The sequence below is a fragment of the Hippoglossus stenolepis genome, chromosome 8 (genome assembly GCF_022539355.2).
Source record: "Hippoglossus stenolepis isolate QCI-W04-F060 chromosome 8, HSTE1.2, whole genome shotgun sequence".
NCBI classification, from domain to species: domain Eukaryota; kingdom Metazoa; phylum Chordata; class Actinopteri; order Pleuronectiformes; family Pleuronectidae; genus Hippoglossus; species Hippoglossus stenolepis.
In genome coordinates, this window is record NC_061490.1 from 15246041 (window position 1) to 15267226 (window position 21186).

At 41.9% G+C, this 21186-nt stretch overlaps 3 protein-coding genes across 6 annotated transcripts; 1 reads left to right on the forward strand and 2 right to left on the reverse strand.

Moving 5' to 3' along the window:
• Nucleotides 1–1316: 1316 nt before the first annotated feature.
• On the reverse strand, nt 1317–9096 carry pdp1 (pyruvate dehydrogenase phosphatase catalytic subunit 1). Of its 3 annotated transcripts, XR_004697358.2 has the most exons (10): nt 8949–9096; nt 6775–7064; nt 6515–6682; nt 5816–6027; nt 5432–5513; nt 4657–4751; nt 4386–4554; nt 4075–4293; nt 2943–3381; nt 1317–1571 (listed from the first exon to the last, which is right to left on the reverse strand). XR_004697358.2 is itself a non-coding variant. In XM_035163558.2 (9 exons), exons 2-9 carry the CDS (start codon nt 7003–7005, stop codon nt 3001–3003), a joined length of 1557 nt encoding a protein of 518 aa, XP_035019449.1. In that variant the 5' UTR covers nt 7006–7064; nt 8949–9096; the 3' UTR covers nt 1317–3000. The 3 variants fall into 3 exon arrangements, 2 of the variants coding, with proteins under 2 accessions (XP_035019449.1, XP_035019450.1); XM_035163558.2 differs by having other exon boundaries at nt 1317–3381; XM_035163559.2 differs by having other exon boundaries at nt 1317–3381; nt 8954–9050.
• A 913-nt stretch (nt 9097–10009) lies between these two features.
• tmem67 (transmembrane protein 67) lies at nt 10010–17701 on the reverse strand. 2 transcript variants are annotated; one of them, XM_035162550.2, is made up of 29 exons: nt 17483–17701; nt 16823–16911; nt 16565–16655; nt 16332–16431; nt 16156–16219; nt 15971–16042; nt 15810–15872; nt 15262–15416; nt 15006–15114; nt 14817–14903; nt 14527–14592; nt 14283–14436; nt 14082–14202; nt 13853–13958; nt 13682–13738; nt 13481–13579; nt 13282–13380; nt 13083–13091; nt 12881–12967; nt 12671–12770; nt 12430–12572; nt 12195–12335; nt 11968–12048; nt 11760–11876; nt 11548–11664; nt 11324–11431; nt 11089–11191; nt 10838–10980; nt 10010–10298 (listed from the first exon to the last, which is right to left on the reverse strand). In XM_035162550.2, the coding sequence occupies exons 1-29, from the start codon at nt 17685–17687 to the stop codon at nt 10218–10220; spliced, it is 2967 nt and encodes a 988-aa protein (XP_035018441.2). In that variant the 5' UTR covers nt 17688–17701; the 3' UTR covers nt 10010–10217. The 2 variants fall into 2 exon arrangements, with proteins under 2 accessions (XP_035018441.2, XP_035018442.2); XM_035162551.2 differs by lacking the exon at nt 13083–13091.
• Nucleotides 17702–18543: 842 nt separating this feature from the next.
• Nucleotides 18544–20929, forward strand: rbm12ba (RNA binding motif protein 12Ba). Its single transcript, XM_035163429.2, has 2 exons — nt 18544–18727; nt 18890–20929. The coding sequence occupies exon 2, from the start codon at nt 18915–18917 to the stop codon at nt 20760–20762; it is 1848 nt and encodes a 615-aa protein (XP_035019320.1). The 5' UTR covers nt 18544–18727; nt 18890–18914; the 3' UTR covers nt 20763–20929.
• Nucleotides 20930–21186: the final 257 nt, after the last annotated feature.

The window sequence follows — 21186 nt, forward strand, 5'->3', positions numbered from 1 at the left end:
GGTTAAATATCAATTCATGCTTCAAAAATATTTCCATGACACTTGAAGTTTTCCATATCATGTTCTTTTTGTTTAAATATAAACCTGAGATGCATTTAGACAGTTTCTGTGTTTTGTAAAATGTTTTTTTTTCTATTTTGTCAATCAATGATTGAAATGATCTCTTCTGCTTTAGAAATCAATAAAAGCTGTCATTTTTGAATTCATTATTCTAATCTCATCTAAACATTAAAACCACAAATGCGTCATAGACATAACCTTTATTTGACTGGCTGATGAGCTGTCCTCTGTTGGGATTCTGTACATCAAACAGTTGGTTTATGGGGATGTGAGATCTGATCTTTGTTGCTGCATCTTAATCCCACTTACAACCATGCAAATAAACCCAAGGAGCAAACGTCATTCTGATTTTATGAAGTCCCGGAATAAGTGTGCACACGGCAGCGGAAGTGATGGAGGACTGGAAGTGACCAAAGTAGGACATGGGGGAGATAATCGCAGATAAACAAACCCACCAGTTGCTCTGGAAGTGATGACGACCAAAAAGAGACGTTAAAGTCTTAAAGTAAATCTTCCTACGTCTCAGCAGAGTCAGTGAGATTACTCGGTAGTTTCCCTCTATTACAAATAAATTGAAAAAGTGAGTAGCTTTAGGTTTCCTCAGTTTTTGTTAATTGTGCCCCCCCCTAGATCTCCATATTTTGTTCCCATAATAACATATATAGATTATATATGTATAGTTTTACCTTTACAGATGATGTCGGGGGTTTTTTTTGTAATCAAAATCAATCATTTATATTATCAAAAGTACAGAGTTTAATACCCACAAACACATGCAGATTGTGATTAGGTTAACTGCAGACTCTAAATGGACCATAGGTGTGAATGTGAGTCTGAATGACGACCTGTCCAAGGTGAACCCCACCTCTCGCTCAATGACAGCTGGGATTGCCCCCCCTCAAAAAGATTGTTTATAGGATATAGATAATAGATGGAAAAAGCTCATTATTAACTTTTGCATTTAATTTTAATTAATATTTATTGATGTATATTTTGTAATCCAGCTGTTACACGTGCCGTTGATGGTAGCATTTCTCCAGAGCAGATAGTTTAACACTGGTCACTTCCTGATACAGCAGCATCACCTAGTGGTAAAGTTGCCACCTCGTGACAATAACTTTATGACTCACACCACATTTGGCATTAAACACACTGTGAGCTCAGTAGTGACGACTGCTGCCTCAGACCTGGACGTCCTGTCACTTGTTAGGTTTGAGGCAGTGTCAAACAAAACACACAACAGTCGTACCAGCAGGTGAGTATTCAGTGTTTTATTAAACTGCTCCATATACAAAACTTAATCCACATAAGTTACAATTTATACATAAAACTGCAGATGAACATGTGTAACGTAACATTAAAGCTTAATAAAATATCTTTAATAATATTCAAACAGCGCGATGCAAACATTTACATTCTGCTCATTCGTTTGGGCGCAAAACACACGTCCCTGTGAAAAGTGTTAAGCTGGAGAGAGTCAGGAGTGTGGTCGGCTTCTACGTTCACCGCTGCTGCTGTCAGGAAAAATAAAATCTGTAAGAAAAGGTTATTCATACAGCCAACGACCAGCCAGGAAAATAACATAAGGGCAACAGGAGTCCCTTTTAACCCAAACGAGCTCGGACGAGGAATTCCTTTTACTCCAACCCCTCAGAAGATGAAGCGTTGCTGCTTTAACCAGATGCTCTGACTGGGGTAAAACTTCAGTTAGTCAGTTCAGAGGTTCACTAACACATGCACTGATTTCAATCTACCACCGTCTCTCCAACCAAAGAAGTAACGGACAATACTTCATTTTATTCCTTTTTTTTTTAGCAAAGAAGCCCGACAATAATCACAGGATAGGGTCACAGACAAGCCCAGTACATACCAGTCTGCTTATAGTGACGGGGTTCAGGACTCGTACTGTGAATATTTGACTCCAGCGCACTGGGTTCTCAACAAAAACGAAATCCAGCTCAGTGGTTCAACCTTTTTGCTTTGAGACCCTTTAAAATGAAGCGCCGTCTATTTGCATTCCCTCATTACAGGTTATAGCCTGCTCCGAACATTGGGTGTAAGCAGCTGAACCACATTCCTTCTCAGTTATTTCATTTAAAAGGATTTTTAAAAACACCCAAAGAGGTCAAAGTATTTTTGTATATTTAAGCAGCAAACATTTGTGTAACAGGATTATTTAATGTGAAGGGAATTTATCAGATGCATTGTGGGTTCTACACAGTCGATCCAATATGGATATGAATGTCCTATTTAACGTCACCACTTTAACAGTTGTCGTTTCACATGAAATCCAGTGTGCTGGAGTCAACATCATCATCCAAATACCCACTCGAGGGAAAATTACTGAATAAAAAGTGTATGTTTGAATGATACTAATCTCATATGTAACATCTGTTGTAACATCGATCCCTCAGATGCAGAAACCGCCCACAAAGTGAAAAGGATTGTGCCTGGGATGTTTGTGTCAAAACCAGACAGCAGAAGACGAGTGTGTCTTATTATCGTAGCACAGACCAGTTAGAGTCAGCGCCACAAGGCCTCTTCGCTCTTCAAGTCCCAACCTTCACCCTCTTTGGAATTTCTATATTTTCAACTGCACTTTCAGAAGTGGGAGGTCGAATCTTTTGGCACAAGAATCCATTCGAAACAGCATCTTCTTAGCCTCGCTCATGAGCATGTATGAAACTCTGACAGAGATTATAGTAATAAATAACATGTTGTGTAAGAGATTTCCATCCAGGATTTTAAAGAGTGATCTTTAACTTAACATAAGAAACTGGATCTTCTGTAGTAATGTCTAAAAACATACAAATTCTGTACATAAATAGAGATTAAACTAAGTAATCAGATATTAACTTAGTTTGTCCACAGTGTCTGCTTACGTGTAGATCTGCTGTACACATTTACACAAGTGTGTGTACTCGTGAGTGTGAACCCAGCTCAGGACTGCCCTTCCGGTCTCTGTGCTCCGATCACATGAGGGTTGAACTGAGAGATAATGATGGTGATGTCATCACGGTACATGCGAGCCAGCTCCTCAGGCAGCGACAGCATTTTTGACAGCCTCTCGTGGTCCACCGTGCCAAACTCGTTGTTTCCCACCGCGTGACGCATCAGATGGGTCGCTACGTTGTAATCCTCGAAAGCCGAGGACACTCGAGCCTTCCTCTCTTCGAGGAGCCCCTGCATCTGTCCCAGGGTGACCTTGTAGCCTCCGACTTTGAGTGGCTGACGCTGGTGCACTCCCGTTATATACTCGCCCACAACGCGAACCACCTCCTGTCTGTGGAGGGTCTCCCAGAGGCCGTCAGAGCCGATCACCTGCAGGGACAGACACATGAGAGTAGGAATGAAATGAATGAGTGTAACATCAGATAAGGAATGTTACTCACATACTCACTGTAGATGTCTAGATATAGATCAGTTACTGATATTTGTGACATCACACCACATATCTATTCTGGGAAATGCTGCCGCCGGAATGAAAAATACATCCTATACAATCGCAAAAACAGCCACACAACATGAAGTCATGAGCCCAGAAACAAGATAACACCCCTGAAGAAAAACCACTCTGTTTTAAAAACCACGAAGACTCACAAAGGCACATCTGTTTCTATGATACTTTCTGTTTTCTTTGCCAGCATGAAAAGCACATTTATCAGTTTTGTTTGGGGGAATTTGGGCAGATCTCAGAATGAATTAACTGAGTGATAAAAGCTGCAGTTATGGTTGTTATTAGCTGGTGCATTTAAATTTTCCCATCTAAAAGTGAGATTCAAAATGTACCTTACTTTCATTCAGTATTTAATGAAAGGTTCCTGAACTCTGAATCACCAACCACATCTCTGTTCTGACAAAACAAGTATGTACCCGCTGACGGCCATGTTTGAAAGACAATCTGCCAATCAGAGGCAGAATTAACAATGAGGACCTCGTCAAACAATCCCCTACTTAACAGCCTTTATCATTCAAATAAACAGGAGATATTTGTGTAGCTGCCTCTTCTCTCACCATGAAGCGATCCTGTGGCCGCAGCTTGTGGTGCGTGATCTCAGGCTCAGCGGTCAGGTACGGTGGTGTGTGATAGTTGGGTGGGATGAACTTGGTGTGTTCGTTTTCATGGAGCTGATCAGGTCCAGACTCCAACACGCGCTTCTGCAGTTCGATGCTCCACTTGAACTTCACATCCCCGAACGCACGGAACGGCATGAGGAGGCCGAGCAACCGGTCCTGGTTTTCAAAAACAAAAAGACGTTAAAAATAAAATAAAATAAATAATGGTGTAATTACAACCACACGGAGCAAATTAGTAGCTGCATTACCTGTCTTATAACGGTCTTTCTCTCCGATAGAGGGTGTTCCCCTCTTATCCGTGCCATCTCTTCCTCGTTCTGGGCGCTGTGGTCATTAGAGAGCGTGTGAGCGCTGAAGGAGCCATCCTCCTCCTGCACCCCCAACACTGCCCGAGCATCTCCTGCATTGGCTATATACCTTTGGGAACAGAGGGGAGAGGAATAAATGCTTGAAATATTACATGAAATATTCCCCCTTATCAGTTTTATTAATATGTATGTATGTATTTATTCTCCGTACAGGTCTGATCCGTCGATGTGAGCCACACAAGCCGTTGCTCCAGAAAAGGCCACTCTCAGAACCCAGTAGTGCAGGAAAGCGTTCGGGTCTCCAACCTGCGTAGATAGGGAGCATGGTTTAAATTACATGCTGAAGAAATGACATCTGAGCTCCTCTTTAGACCATAAAAAAAGTTTCAATTTGGCTGTTCCCATTTTTTTGGCCTGCTCCTGTGGGGCAAAGGTGAATTATTCAATATGTGTGAAAGTCCTCCACTTTAATCATTAAACTAAAGTCAATGAAAAGCCTGATTCAGACCTCAACATCAATGACTTGGACTTTGGACACTGGCAGAATATTGTTGTCATGAATTTGAGCCTGGCCAAACAATTCCTTAACAACATAGGATTACAGTATGTTATGAACATGTTTCTCATGCAACATGTGATAGAAACTCTCTCAGTGCACTTGCCTTCAGGTAAGACTAATGTCAATAGAGGGGCAGCTTATACTTTGTGACAATAACAACCCTAAAGTCAAAACTTTACAGCTGTTGTAGTACAAGATAATATTAGATAAGGAAGTTTTAAATTGACAAAATATTTAGCAAACTGAGTCACAGGTACTGAGTTTCTGATGTGTGTTGATTACTCATCCCTGGTGTTGCTCCAGGGCTTATTTCACAATGCAAATATGCAAGTCTGAAACATGGTCTGATGTCAAAACACCAGTTTTACCCAGAGAACATCCGAGTTCCTGATTGGATCAATACTCCTTTACAAGGAATTTTACACACCTGAGCCTCCAGAGAAATATCATTGTCCAGCCTCTTGAACGCGTTCAGCAGAGCCTCACGGGTGTCTGGAATCTCCCCCGGGCTGAAAACAGAGAAGGAGGGCAACGTGTGTGAAATAGAGGGAGGGAGCCAGAAGTCGAGAACTGAGACCAATAACAGCAATGTTGGCAAAACAGACGAGCCAGCATCAGTGTGGGTACAAACCAGCGAGTCCAGTTTGAAATGTGGACAAACTTTTTGAGAGGCCAAAGCTGGGCATTGCATTAAGGCAAACAATTAGCTGCTGTAACATAATTGTGTAATTGACATGAGTCAGGAGACGGTGTCGGTTTTGAAGAGTTTAGACTCTGTTGTGCAGCCTTGATTTTGTTGTCCAGCCCTCACCTGGTGAGATCGATCAGCTCCTGCCAGTAGGTCCGCAGGCTGTTGAAGTAGAGAGTCTGAGCCTCCCTGCTGAAGTAGTCATTGGGGCTTTTGTGCCATTGCAGGATGGGACTGAGGGCCCTGCCGGACTCTACCGCTGCCTCCAGTTCACACAGCGTGTCATGGGGCAGCAGAGACACTGCTATGTAGTAAAACAACCTCTCACTGAGCGCCTGGCAGAGAGGGAGAGAGGAAGATGATCCAACAGGGTATAAATATACAAGCTGACCATTAAACCATGAATCCTCCAAAGAATTCTTTGTTGGCTAATTCTGACAGATGTGCAGCCTAACACCTGCATGTTTTTATGGCATACACAATAGTTAAAGTGACAGTGAATGTTTAATGCTTTAGAAATGACTGGTGTTAATATCTGTAAGTAACCTGGGGCTGAATGCATTTGAATTGAATTGAATTACTTTCTAAATGTCCTAAGTATACCTTGATATGGCCTCAATTCCTGGACAACCTCTTATAAACAAATGAGAGAAGTTCTTGTATAAAAATAAAATGGAAATTTCCCACATATTAGATAAGAGGTTGTTTACCAGCATACTGTGTCATGTGCCAATACCGAAATTTGAACAATGCAAGAATCAGTTTAAGAAAATCAGAGTAAACATCACATCAAGTGGCACAAAGCAGCACAATCAGCTCTACCTGAGCGCAGGCGCAGCCCGCATGGCCATCGTACACACCCAGCAGCATTCCTCGTGTCTGCAGGCATGTGGCCGCACTGCGACGGTCCTCTATGGGAGCGTTGGCTGGCAGCTGGTTACTCTCAAATCCCATTACAGCTGATACATTCTTCCCATCAAACTCTGGCACCTATAATCACAACACATACAAATGGTTAGTTTTGAACTTAGGTGTAGAGATGGTGATTAATGTTTTCTTAAAGTAATTAAAACCCCACAAACCTTGAAGCTGTACTCGTTGGCTTTGAGAATGGAGTTGACCTGTGGTGGTGAGAGGATGTAGCTACGGAGCACGGCGGCAGTCTGGTAACTTCGTAAGTGCTGGTGACCCTGCAACCGTCTTGAGGCAGGTCGGTGTGCCGAATGGGACCGGTGCTGTTGGCATGGTAACAGAGTGGAGGCCAAGACCTTGGAGCGGGGCAAACCCCTGAGCAACTGAGATGTCACGTGCATGACTGACGATGCAGTGAAGGCGCACACACAAAAACAGCTCACCACCAATGTTTTTATACCTATTGAAGAAGCCAACACAGACAGACACAGTCAGGAAAAACATCTGGAGCAGAGAGTGTTCCCTCTAAGCTCCATTAGGCAAACAGTGTGCAAACAGAATGATGACGTCACGAGGTTCTGAAGCTGGGACATATAGCAGCAGGGTTTTATATAAGCACCTGCAAAACAGGTACATTTTGTCTGAACAGCAGCTCACTAACTGGCCATTTACTTGACATTTAACCATGATATTTACATAGGGATCAATCTTTGATAACATTAGACGAAAACCTCATTCCCATGTAGTGTAATACAGTAAATGAGACCATCACAGTGGATACAACCAAAAAAAAGATGCAATGGTGTGAAATGTGTTTAAATATCATTTGTAATAAATGGAAAATGTGTTGCCATACTATCAATGATCTTGAATCTTGTTTAATACCCCTACCTTTTAATCTTGCTTCTAATTCGGCCTTATTCTGTTTTATTAACTTAAAATCGTATTTACTTTTATCTTGTTTGTCTTCTCTCTTTCACTGTTTTTACTTTCTTTATATCCATACGTGTGTTGTTTTTCCTTTGCCGTGTTGAGAGCGCGAGAGAGAGAGAGAGAGAGAGAGAGAGAGAGAGAGAGAGAGAGAGAGAGAGAGAGAGAGAGAGAGAGAATCTGACTTGACAACCATCAGACTGATCTTGAAGTTGAATCACCACCTGTACCTGAGAATTTGTATAAGGAAACGAAACAATTGGAAAATTCCCCTGAATTATCTGTTTATCTCGAATGCACTTCCTACTCAATGTGCATTCAACAGGGGAATACCAGACCTAGGATATCACATTGCATCTCTGTTGAGTGCTGAGGCCGATGGAAACGCGTCTGACTTTGTGTTAGTGACCTTTCAGGACTAGTCACCGTTCCGTCTGAAGAGAATCGTATTAGAGGTGGCTCCACAGGGAGATGTCCTGGCTTGAGTTGCAACTCTGCACTCGTCTCCAAATACAGGTCAGCAGTGCTGCACGCCACGCTATTATTAGTCTTTCAGCCCTGACATTTGGATCTTGAGAAATGTTCTGTGTGGTCATGGCCAACTGAACTGGATCCAGGCTGCGTCTCTTCTTATACTGTGTCCTCATTACATAACCTAAGTAGATCTGCAGCCCTGCAGAGTGAAGTCTACACATAGTCTCATGCAGCAGATGATGTAGCTCACCTGACAATCTAGGCTAATATCAATCAATCAAAAATGTATTTGTAAAGCCCATATTCACAAATCACAATTTGTCTCATAGGGCTTTAACAAGGTGCAACATCCTCTGTCCCAAACCATCAACAAGAGAAAAAACTACCACAAAACCCCATTAACAGGGGGAAAACGTAGACACGTCAGAGAGAGACACCAACATGTGAGGGATCCCTCTCCCAGAAGTGGAGTAGAGGTAAGATCCTACAGGGGCTGGTCCTGGTTAAAGCTGAGCATCCCGTTCTCCTCCCTAACCCAGTGCATGAGTCAGACTGGGAAGAAGGGGAGGCCTCGCTCCAGCTCGGGGGCTGTGCACGAAAGTTGCCATGTTTGTTGACATTAGGAGCCCGTGCTAGCTTGTAGCAGGTACGCACAACGCGGGCTAACGTCGGCGTTGTTAGCAGGAGTCACGACGTCACATCAAAGCAGGGCTGACACACGGCGCCAGACTAAGACGCGGACAGACGAGCCCTCGGGACGTGCGTCACTAACCCGGGTGGAGCAGCCAAGTTCGTGCTAAGCGCGGCTAGTTGAGGTGACACCACAGCCCCGGCTCCGGTTACACTCCCCGAGCCGGAGGAGAGCCGCTCCCCGGAGCTGCTCTACACAACAACGACTAACCCACCGCGAGGGAGAAAACATGTCGGAGCTCAAACTCACCTTACAGGGAGGAAAATAAGTGCGCGGGGTTCATGTCTCCTCCTCGGAGCTTTATACTCTCTGTCGGTCTCTGGAGCTGCGTGTCGTCCCGCAGCGCCGCACCGCACACTCAACGCTCATTGGCTGAGCCGTGACGTCAGTCCCGCCTCTCACGCACGGACGAGACCTTTCAAACCAGCAGCTGATCTTCAATATCAAGAAATAAGTTTCCTCCATCTCTGATTGTACAAATGAAACAGATATTAACACCTTCAAGTATTTTAAGCTTCAAAAAAGAAAAAGAAACAAAACTTTCAAACCCATACTCACATATAAATATGTTATTGTCTACTTAATGAAATAACTACTTAACAAAATAGTGCATCATATCTATCCAACGTAAAAAATATACATCAAGATTTATGGCTATTAAAAACAAGTCTGAATTCTTTGAGAATTAAGCTTTTTGGGGAAAGAGGATTATTTTTGCTACACATACAAACCACCCGATTAAATTGGAAGTTAGAAATGTTTTATTATATCCTGAAAATAAAAATCAAGAAAGTTCAACACAAAATCAGCGTCCATAAAACCAAGTTCTTTCTGTCACATTTGCTTTGTTTTTTTCCTAAAGTAGATTTTTTTTGGTCCATGTGTTTGTTAGTTATTCAATGTTGAATAAAGTATTTTTAAAAAGGCTTAAAGACGTAGAGGTTAATGTTGATGTTTTTATTTTATTTCATATATCTACATGTATTTTAAAATAATGACTAAGCTGAGCAAATAAATCCCACACCAGATTAGAAGACCTGTGTGTCAACTATTCAAATACAAATATGTAACATTTTATACAATTAAAATATATATATATATATATATATATATATATATATATATATATATTTATAGTTTAATCATTTTAAAAAGATAGCAACTCTTTCCTAAAAGATAAAAAGTAAAATCCTGTCTTTCTGTTGAATCCACTCAAACTGACCTATGTTTCATCACAATATTGATCTTTATGCAAACACAAAAAATTATAAATTGTTACAGTAACAAAACTTTCAACAAGATTCAAGAAGTCTTCATATCAAAACATTTTAATCAATATAAAATTCAAACTCTTTACAAAAATTATGATATTTACATCATAATAACATTAGAAGTAAAAACACTGTACACGAAAAAGTAGAGTACAAAAAATAAGCTGCACAAGCTGTGAACAGTAAACATGTTTGAAAAAAATGGCACTAAACTACCACTGACACAAGAAATTACTCAGCTGGGAATTTAAATCAGAAATCTCTCATCCACCAGAGTCTTGTTGACGAGGTTCTTCCTTCCGAGAAAGTTACGGATCAAGCGGAATATCTGTAATGAATGAGATGGTTTTCAATACATAGATGTTTTTGACACAGTAAAGGCAACTTAAACTGTATACTGTGGTGGCAATTTCTGTGAATCAAGCACAAAGTCAAACACTTCTTTCTGTAAGTTTAATTCAGCATCTGCAGATGGACTCACAGTACACATCCCCTGAATGACATGTACAAATGAGCAAAGAACAGAGATGAGAGCTGTGTTCTTATAACCCACAGCCCCCTCCCATTGGGTATGTAAAGGTATTAATTACCCTCCTGATGTCTTATCAGGGTGGGAGACACCCTGCCTTCATGTCTCTGTGGAAGAACCCAAGAGCGAGACCCCAAATGTGAGATCCCAACCATATGCCAAGAGATACCATAAAGTTTAGGCTTCAAGAGGCCATAGAGTTAAAGTCTCGAGGCAATAATCGTAAACCCAAAGTTGCCCTTTAAGATTTTGGTCAATCTTCCACATACACGTCTGCTCGTGTAATATAACATCTACAAATTACTAAATTTCCATTACAATAAACAACATATACTGACCATTTGCTGTGCGTATGTAAGAACAGCTGCAAGCACAAAACTCTGAGATCCAAGGTCGACGACACAGAAGAACAAAGTGTCAAAGATCAGCAGCGTGGCCTCATTCCCATAAAACAGCACATCGCTGAAGGAGTGGGCCTCATCTGACGTGAGAAACACAATCAGACATGTGTTTATGTCATGTACACAAACATAAATAAATATATGCACAACTAGAAACATACAGCCTGTCTAGGCCAAGAGGTCGTTACCGTTGTAAAATATGCTTTTGTCACTGGGTTCAAGAAACTCCATTCCTATGACCCGCTCAAACACCAGCTTGTCCTTCACGATGTAATCCATGTCAGGGTGAGCCTAGGGTAAATAGGGCAACATGAGAAACCCATGTGTCTGTGCAAAACATTGTAGGTCAATGAAAACACCTCATGTACAAACAAATAGATACACATTCTGAATATGAGTTTATTTAAGTGAATTTGTACTAACATGGTCTATAATGGATCCCAGGAAGTGGTTCATGGTGTGGTAGGCTCTGATGTTCTGCTCAAACGGGTTGGCTGTAGATGCGTCGATCAGCCGCTGAGGCCCGTTCCTCTGCAACACAGGAGACATCAACCAAATCACTGAGAATCCCTTTATATATTATTTCGTTTTTTTTAGGTTTTCTGTGTTTATGACAGAATTACAAACATGGCAGCGAAAGCACACACCCTGATGAGTGGCTCCCGAATCCTGTCATACTGTGACCGCAGGCGATTGGTAAGCGACACCTGAAAGGTCTGGAGATCTGTGTTGGGAAGCAGCCCTCTCTGACCACACAGAGACTCCTTGAGACAGAAAGAGGCAGAAACAGGATGAATGTGACAAGAAAGGTCATAGTTATTTTACAGATATTTAACATGTGGTCTGTTGGTACACTTACAGCCTCTCTCTTTAGATTGTTGTTCAATTCCTCCATGTTTGTATCTGCGTGGCCATGTACTGAACGCCCGTGGATGTAGTAGCCAAAACAACGCTGAGGTAACAGCAGCACGGATACCTTTATAGACACCGACAAAACACAGTCCAATTAAACAATCCAGACGGATACAGAAAATTGTTGGATGGATATTAAACACACTGCTACTTACATTACTGATGGAGCAGAGATCTACAAACTGACGAATTTTGTCCTCCACAAAGTGTTCGTAAAACACAGTGAAGAAAATCACCTGCAGGGATAAATGATTATCTTTTGAAGGATCTTTCTACACATGTACTTTACACTGTATTTCACTCTTTTTAAGATAGACATGAAGTAAAAGATCAGGGGAAAGTGAAGGAAGAAGGAGATCATTATAAAGGGTGGCAGTTTTACCTGCAGAAGCCCGATGCAGAGCCAGAGTGTAGCTGCAAGACCGTAGCGCAGGATCAGGCTGTATGGCGGCGTGTACGCCTGTGAGGAGCGGGTGAGAGTTGACCAGGGATCCCTCAGCGCTAAGTTAGAAAAACCAAGGACCTGGACGACACACGGTGACATACCAGCAATGAGGAGAAGGGAGATAATCAAAGCTGCAAAAAAAAGAAATACTGTTCGTGTGTGTAAAATGTACCTCAAGAAAAAAGAGCACAGCCATGATCTGAAAGGTTGGGCTGATCTTGCGGATGGTCTGGATCTCGTTCCATTCATTGGCTACAAAGTAGGTTCTCCAGATGCTGACCGGAGCAGCATCACGTTTTGGCTCACCGGAAGAGCCTGAAGCAGTGGCAAATATGGTGACCACAATAAAACAGTTGGATAATTACTTCTTAGGAAAACTACAAAATATAAGATCACAGTAAATATGGTTGTACCTGGAACAGTTCTGATAGATTTGCTTCGTGGTCTCTCCCAGTCGATGAGAAATACATCGACTGACACCTGCATGACCAGCTTGTGGAGAAACTGGAAAGCCTAAGGACACAAAAATACAGAAAAACTATTATTTTTAAGCATTCAAAAAGAAGCACGCCCTCTAGTGTTCAAAAACAACACAGCAACATTTCAGATCAGTTCTGTCTTACCTTTAGGGTGAAGGCACAACCAATGTACGTCACAAACTGCTCCTCCTGAGCAGGCCTTGGTAACAGCACTGATACAAACTGTTGGGCCTAAACAGACATAAAAAAATTTAGTCCAAGAAAGCTGACAACAAAAACCACACCCAAAATCTAAGTATATAAAACGATGTTGAGGCAAAGGAGGTAAAGGAGGAAAAAGACTTGCCTTTAATGTCTAAAGAGTGCAGACAGGAAAAAACAAACCAAAGTCCATGCAAAGAGAAAAAGAAATGTTACGTGTTCGGAAAATGATTGAAGTTTAAAAAGTTAAAAAAGAAATGGGTTACTGGTAAAAACAGTAAGTACAACACAAATGTGCAAATTATCAATCCTATAAAAAAAAGTCCCAGAGGAATGAGACCAACCTTGTAGAAGATGAGCCAGTAAAGCCCAGTTCCCACGGTGACAGCAAAGAAAACGTTGGCCAGATCTCCAGCGTAAAACAACAAAAACTTCAGCATTGTCTGAGGCAGGAGAAATAAGAGAGACGAAGATTATTTCCAAGCTTTACACCAACATATGGATGGAGGGGTTTTAAATTATCACACGTTGAAGATGCAGTACCCCGGCATCAATGAGCGGAGAGGCGATCCTTCTCTTCCAGCTGACTGTCTTCAGCAGAGAGTAGAGCACGGCCACGCCACCCATCACACCCAGAGCGGTCTGTAAACACAAAGGTCTTAAAAATCCTGGGGTGATACCACATCATTGTGTCCTCGGACATTCACAAGAGCTCCTCAACATTTCATTCAGGCTTCTACTCACATCTGTCTTTATGCGAGCCTCACTCTGATCCATGTCGTACTCCACAGCAAATGTTGTCTAGAAACAGATAAATAGGTTTTACGCATAAGTCAACCCAAAGCTTGTGTTTGAGATAAAGTCAGTGACTCATGTTACCATTTGTGTGTGTGTGTGTGTGTGTGATCTACTCACAGACACAGTTTGTGTATTGATATCCGTGATGGGGACATCTGTGTAGGTTACAATCATTAGAGGGGGATATACTTGTCCTTTCTGGGTTCGTGGAACCATTTGGAACCTGCCAAACACACATGTTGGAAAACATCAGAACCATCACCATGGCAACAACCGTATACAAAGATTTGACTTTCTATATATTTTTTTTTATCATGGAGGTGTGTAGTTCACAACAGGAGCCCACCTAATTTTGACACTGCTGGCCACACGGATGACTTTGGGCTGAGAGCTCACACTCTTCTCTCTTCCACTCAACATGTCGACAAGAAATATACGTCGAGACAGGTACCAGTTCTTCATGCTCTCTGTGCAGAGACAAAATATATTAAAACAATTCATATCACACACAGAGACACACACACACACATAAAAAATGAAATTGCACCTTGGTTGACAAAGCGTCCATTGTATTGCTGGTTATAGACGAGTGTGGGAAGGGGGAGAAGTTTTCTGTTCTCTCCACCACCAAGATCCAAAAACACATCGTAGAACAGCGGCTCGGGGTGGGAATCCATCAGCTCTGCCACCGAGAGTTCACACTGTACACACACACATGCAGCTTATAACACAACTGCGCATTACACATTGAGTTTGTGCACTCTGAGTTAAAGGAAGCCCGAGACACTCACACTTTCTTTGTAGGCAGTTCCAAAGCTGTAGGCTGCTGCTTGTTTGATTGCTGTTTCCGGACATAACTTAAAGAAGAGAAGAAGAGAGGAGGTGTTGTGAAATTATCTGTGTGTTTTAAATTGTATGTGTCACATGAAAACCTGTCTGTTAAAGATGGACGTCACATTGTACAAGAGTAACAACATGCGTACTGTTAACATGCAAAAAAGAAGAGTGTGAGATTTGTTCTACCAGTTGAACCAAGCATGCGTTACATACTCCTGTGTATTTGGACTCATTGATACCTTACCTGTAAAGTATTCCCTCCAAGTCGTTCCCATCTGAGGAACTCTCCCCTGACATTATAGACAGCTGCAAGCAGCTTAATGTCATTGTTCTGTCAAATAAGAACATGTTGATTAACAAAAAAATGTCTGTACTTTTCGTCCCTCAGATTTATTTCTTTGTAAGGGGAAGATGATAAGGGTTTCCCCCTTACCTTGTTTTTTCCTCTGAAGCTGAAACCACCAGGAATTGGATCGGTCTGAAGCACTCGACTGGCCAGTCCTGGTTCGTCCCCATAGTAAAGCCATGGCAGATTAGCTCTCCTGAAGAAACAACATTAAAGTGCTTAATGTCATCTCTGGGTAAAACTAAATTAAGGGTTTATGGGGATGAAACTTTGTTTGTATCATTCTAAATCAGTAGAGATTGTACAATATTATACATATAAGCAAGGAGAGTGTTGTGAGTACCAGTAGGAAATGTCTTGAGTTGAGCTCACAGCAGCCATTGATCTGAAAATGGAGTTGAAGAGACCACAGGCATCGTTGGACACGCCACTAAAGGAGTGCATGTTCATCACACACATGTTCCCAAGAGCCTGGCACGCTGTCAGGTTGGAAAAGACCTGTAAACACACAATTTATTTACACATGTAATCACACATTTCACCCCTCAGAAAAATCCTAGGGGCCCCCTGATAATAACAATATACACTAAAATCCCACCAATCAACATACGTCAATTGTTTTCCAGTTGTTCAACTAGAAGACTGTTTGAATAATTTCACTAGATTTGCTCTGTTATAAGAAACATTTGGCATCAATTTAAGGTTAATTTGTATTGTATTGAATATGTCTATGTTTTTGCCATAAATACCAGCAGAACATCCTAACCATCCACTCAAAATATCCCCCCCCGTATCATACTGAGTACATTGCTGTCCAGACCGAGAAGTTGATCCCTATGACAATATTATGAAAATATTTGTGACAAGGGATAAAAGGAGACATATAATTACAAGACAGGCTGCTGATGAAGAGTAGAGGTTCTTCACAAACCAGGCGGACTGGACACTGAACTTCTACAAGAGGAACAGAACAGAAAACATAAATCAGAAGACGTCAGAATTAACAAAAATGATTTAAGTAGGTGAGAGAGGAGGGGAGAGGAGTGACTCACCAACTTGGCATAGGTGACACTGGGATTCACGTTTGTGGGGAGGCTGCCTGGAGGGAAACATAATCCTCCGGCCTGTAAAATACATAGGAACCATTGATGATACATGTGTTCTATCAGTTTGTTACTGAATGGTGTGTGCACATGGTTTTAGAGAGTACTGGGGATCGTGGGTTGACTGAACTCACAAGGATATTTGGAGGGTTACACATACAGGAGGTGTCAATGAAGGTGGCCTGACATCTCTCACATCTGAAAGACAATAACAAATGATCTGTTACAATAATCTAAATAATCTTCTTCAGTGCTCATACTCTCTGTGACCTATTATATGATCCTGCGCTGATTGTAACTTCCACACTACCTGTCTCCACTGCTGCTCGGCACAGACAAAGCACTGATGTTTCCATCACATGTTTCACACCTGGCCTCATCCAAAAGTTTTCCACTGACGTCTCGCTCCACTGGGGAAAAAAAGGTTGTATTTGTATACATAAAACACACAATTATCAAAGCCATTGCCTCATGTTGTTCAATTTGCAGTGAGTAAATTCGACATTAAATATTTATAAATTAGTTGTGTTATTAGTGACTCACCCAGGACACGGGCTGGTGGACAGAGGCACTTCCCCTCATCACTGAGACTGCCCGGACAGCGAATACACCCAAACCCGTCTTTCGTTACTGCCTGTGTGTAAAAAGACAGTTTTAATTTCAATTTTATTTAGAATAACAAAACCACAACATACCTCAAGGCACAGTGTATTGTAGGTTTGAGATGATTGTGTGATGGAATGTCAGAGTAGAATGTGAGCTACACAGTAAATAGAGATATTAAGTGTAAACTCTACATACAGGCTGGTCGGGGGGGCACAGTTGACAAGTAAGGGATGCCTTATCAGTGGTGACACTTCGGTAACCTGTTTTGCAAACACAGGTCAGTCCTAAAATAGGAAGGAAACCAGAACACAGTTAGTGGAGTTTATATCATCTTCAGTTCTCACATATTAGTCTATTAAAAAATCACAGCATTGTCCTTCCTGATGGTAATAAAAACTAAATCACTCCCACGAGGTTGTAACCCCACCTCCTCCAAACAGCACTGAAGTCTCCACAGCAGTAAGAAAATGTAAAAACCTCCCAATGTCATGATATTATGTGTTATGATACTGTATTGATTCTGGAAACACATATACTAGGTATTGATTTTATTCTATTATAAACCAAACAACAAAGATATCGTTACGCTTTAAGGTTGAATTCCCCTTTTTAATGTTTTCTTTACATTCGTATTAGTCTGGCCCTCATGTTCATCTTTGAAATGTCTGTGTTATCCCACATTTGTCCCGAGCTAACTGTTACCCGGGTCACTGTGGCCTCTCTGCATCGTGTGTTGATAGCTACCTCACAACAGCGTCAGTTAAATTTAAATTGTAAGTCTATTAACAGTATCTAACGGCTGTGTATCGCGTGTGAATCGGTGCTGGGGGACGATGTGCTGAGGCGGTAACAGACCTGTTGAGCTGCCGAGCTGATTTGAACCGCACCTCGCACACGACAAACTGGAGATGTCGAAGAGCTCCTGCGCGCCACAGTCCGCCGGAGCCCTGAAGGGAATAACAAACTGCTGGCAGCGAAGTGAATCTGCGTAAATGAAGAGAAAGAGCACCAGACGAACTTTGTGTCTGATGGCGACAAACCGCAGCGTCCCCGTCGCCATGGTAAACAACGGGCTTCCTCTTACCCACAATCCTCTGCGTTCAGCGTGATGACGTCGTAGCGTGCGCGTGTGTTCACGAAAGGTAAATACTCGCGCGTGTGTATATGATTAAAGTTCGTTCGTGTCAAATAAAGTCAAATATAGGAACAAATAAAACACACTCATTCAAAATGAGCCGAACACGTTCTCAAAATAAACAGATATAGACCGAAAGGTAAATGATCATTTATGATTCATTCATTTATATTTATTTCGAACATGTAAATAAAAAAGAGAGAAATTATACAAACAAGTGAGAAGTATTAAACGCTTAATCATTTAATCTCCATAATAGATTAATTAACAATTATCTCATAACTTAACCAGCCTCCTATTTATTATATATAAATGATAAAAATGTAAAGAATAAAGAATATTAAGGATAAAATTAACTCATGAGAGATTACATCATAACAATTCAAACGTAGTTCCTTTTTACTTGGCTGTTCACTAGCTCAGATTTAGGGTTTCAGGACCACATTATTGATATTTAATGAGTGAAAACAATATGAATAGAGAGAGAGAGAGAGAGAGAGAGAGAGAGAGAGAGAGAGAGAGAGAGAGAGAGAGAGAGAGAGAGAGATGGATAGATAAATAAGCCGAGAGAGAAGAAAAGAAAGAAAAAAGATAGAGCGAAAGAAAGAAATAGATAGATGGATAGAGAGAAAGAGAAATAGATAGAGAGACAGATAGATAGATAGATAGATAGATAGATTCTATGTCACAAAATCAGGAAATAGCAGTTGTGATGTGCTGGGTGCAGCTCACACTCCGGTCCAGTAGGAGGCGAAAATGTTCCTCCATCACACTGTAATGTGAGTGAAAAAAAGGAGGGAACAGGCGGAGCCGTTACATAAAAAGTAGAAGAACGGCTTGAGTGGTTTTCAGTGGAATTCAACCCGCAGCAGCAGAAGTTGAGGCGAAGGAGCAGCAGCAACAACACGTAACAAAGCGACCTGTTAACCACTGCGGTGTTGTTGTTTGTTTTTACCTCAGCTGTGGTGAGTATATGAGGGGTTTCATGGAGGAGAAAAACCCGAGCTTGTTTTGTTTCTCCTTCCCCCCCAAAATTGTTCACTTTTCTCCTCTGTGCTCGGTGTGACGCACATGTTTTCCTGAAAGCCTCGTGACTCTTACTCACAATGTCTGCCCTCATTTTTCAGACCCCTCCTGACCGGCTATGACAAAATGGCCATAATCCTGTGCTTGCAAGGGCTCGATGTGAAGGCAGGTACTGAAGATATAAGGAAGTTCTTTAAATGCCTTTTTATACCCAATGGTGGCGTGTACATAGTGGGAGGAAGTCTCAGAGAGGCTTTTATTGCATTTACCACCGAGCGAGATGCCAAACTCGCCATGCGGCACACTGGAGATTTGCTCAAGGGGTCTAAAGTGACTCTACACATCAGCAGCATGGAGGAGCTGGAGCTAAAGTTAAAGTTACAGATGAAGAGGAAGAAGGAGAAGTTGCATATGAAGAGGAAGGATGTGACGTTGCAGACGAAGACGCAGGATGTGAAGTTGCAGATGGAAAGGAAGGAGGAGAAGTTACAAATTAAGAGACCGGAAGAGAAGAATAAAAATAAACCCTCCCCCACCCAACAAGGTGTCAAGAGTCCTCAACCATCCCCGGATGCAAATTGGCCCTCTTTGAATGCACATGATCTCAATACTTTAAATCTAGCATCCTCTACTGCTCGGTCTCTTGATCCCCGCATTGCAAAACGGCATCAGCCTTTGCATCAAAATACTGCAACTCTACAAACTTCAGTAGTGCACACACTTGATCCCAATACTGCCTTTCTCCTCGGGATGTGCACTGTCCTTCAAAGGCTCCAGTCATCCAGTCCTGAACAAAACGGTGAGGCGGGGCAAATGACTGATTTCCCCAATGCAGACAGCAAATCTGTTGCGTGTGATTTTGTAAGGACATCAGAACTAACTCTGGACTCAAGCCCCGGTTATGTCAGGCTCTTTGGTCTGCCAACCTCAGCTACAAAAGAGGACATATGCTGTTTTTTCACAGGGTTGGAAGTACAGGAAGCCATGGTGAATGTGAAGTTGGGACCCGGCCATGGCTGCCTTGTGAAGTTTGCAAACGCGGACGTTGCATGCGATGCTCTTCATTTCAACAATCAGTTCCTGGGGCCCATCTGTGTGGAGGTACGTGGAGCAACTGAGAAGATGTGGACCGGCGCGCTTCAGGAATGTGAAAATGGCATGAGAGGGAAGGCCCACCCAAACCCCCTTAGGGAAACTGCAAACCCCAAACAAACATTCCGTACATTACCGCTGAGGAAGAGGTGGTCTGACCATCTGTCTCCAAATAAACGGATAAAAAAGCCAAGACTATACTGTGACTCATCATCTACCTTATCTCCAAGAATGGACTACATTGTCATGGCCTGTAATCTTCCCAAAAAGATGACTAAGACTGAAATAAAGGAATTGTTTCAATGTCCAAACATTGCACACAAAAATGTACTTCACCTGCTGGACAACGAAGGCAACAGAACAGACACAGCTTTTCTTATTTTTAACTGCATTGAGGATAATGACTATGCAATAAATCTCAATGGGTGCCATGTGGGTTCTGCCATCATTGAAGTATCATCAATCACTAAGGACAAGATGAAGGACATGATGGCTAAAACCCATCCCAGGAGGCGCATGAGGATGAAACCAAATCAAAAGAGGAAATCCGATTTACTTAGGACACAGGACGGACAAACCCTACACTCAAATATAGCTGCTCAGACGTGCTTGTTTGTTAGAAACTTGCCGTCAGATGTGAAAGTGAGTCAAATACAAAACCTGTTCTGCAAGTACAAACCGATGGAGGATAATATAAATTTATTGCATGACAGCGATGGCAACGGTATTGGTGAGGCCATAGTTCAGTTCAAGTCACCGAAGCTTGCAGCCCTGGCTCAAGGGCTCAATGGTCAGGACTTAATGGGGGCACAAGTGCTCCTAACCTGCATGAGTGTAAAGCAGATGAATGACATCTTGGCAAAAACATTGCCATCACTGTAGCCTGACTGAGATCTTCATGTTCCTTTCAAGACATTTATCTTCCAGCTGTTATTCTGCTCCACTTAATCAACCCATTGAATTTGTAAACTTTTTTACCTGTCAAATGTCTTAATTTTGTTCTGTTATTTTGTACTGTCAATTTTAAAATAAATATTGTTTAAACACTGTTTCATGGCTCGTCATTTACCAAAGACAACTTCAGATGATAATGCAAGCGATTCAGATTTATGTGGCAGTATCTCGGCATCCAGTGTTGGAAGAGGATCCACTGTGGAGGACATCTACGATTACGGCTAGGAATCCATCTGTGGGAGTCCTGGAACATTGCTGTTAATTTCTGTGATTCCATTCAGAAATAAGAACGAGGCTGGAGGCAATAGTTTCATTGCAGTGTTCCGATTGAAATAAATTTCACATTTCCAAA

Coding starts and splice junctions, on each gene's coding strand:
- pdp1 (XM_035163558.2), bottom strand. CDS start 7,005: ATGCACGTGACATCTCAGTTGCTCAGGGGTTTGCCCCGCTCCAAGGTC. Junction 6,683..6,774: donor CCAACGAGTACAGCTTCAAG/GTTTGTGGGGTT, acceptor TTGTGATTATAG/GTGCCAGAGTTTGATGGGAA. Junction 5,514..5,815: donor GAGCTGATCGATCTCACCAG/GTGAGGGCTGGA, acceptor CTCTGTTTTCAG/CCCGGGGGAGATTCCAGACA.
- tmem67 (XM_035162550.2), bottom strand. CDS start 17,687: ATGGCGACGGGGACGCTGCGGTTTGTCGCCATCAGACACAAAGTTCGT. Junction 16,043..16,155: donor GTAACCCTCCAAATATCCTT/GTGAGTTCAGTC, acceptor TGTATTTTACAG/GCCGGAGGATTATGTTTCCC. Junction 14,593..14,816: donor TTGGAGGGAATACTTTACAG/GTAAGGTATCAA, acceptor CTCTTCTTTAAG/TTATGTCCGGAAACAGCAAT.
- rbm12ba (XM_035163429.2), top strand. CDS start 18,915: ATGGCCATAATCCTGTGCTTGCAAGGGCTCGATGTGAAGGCAGGTACT.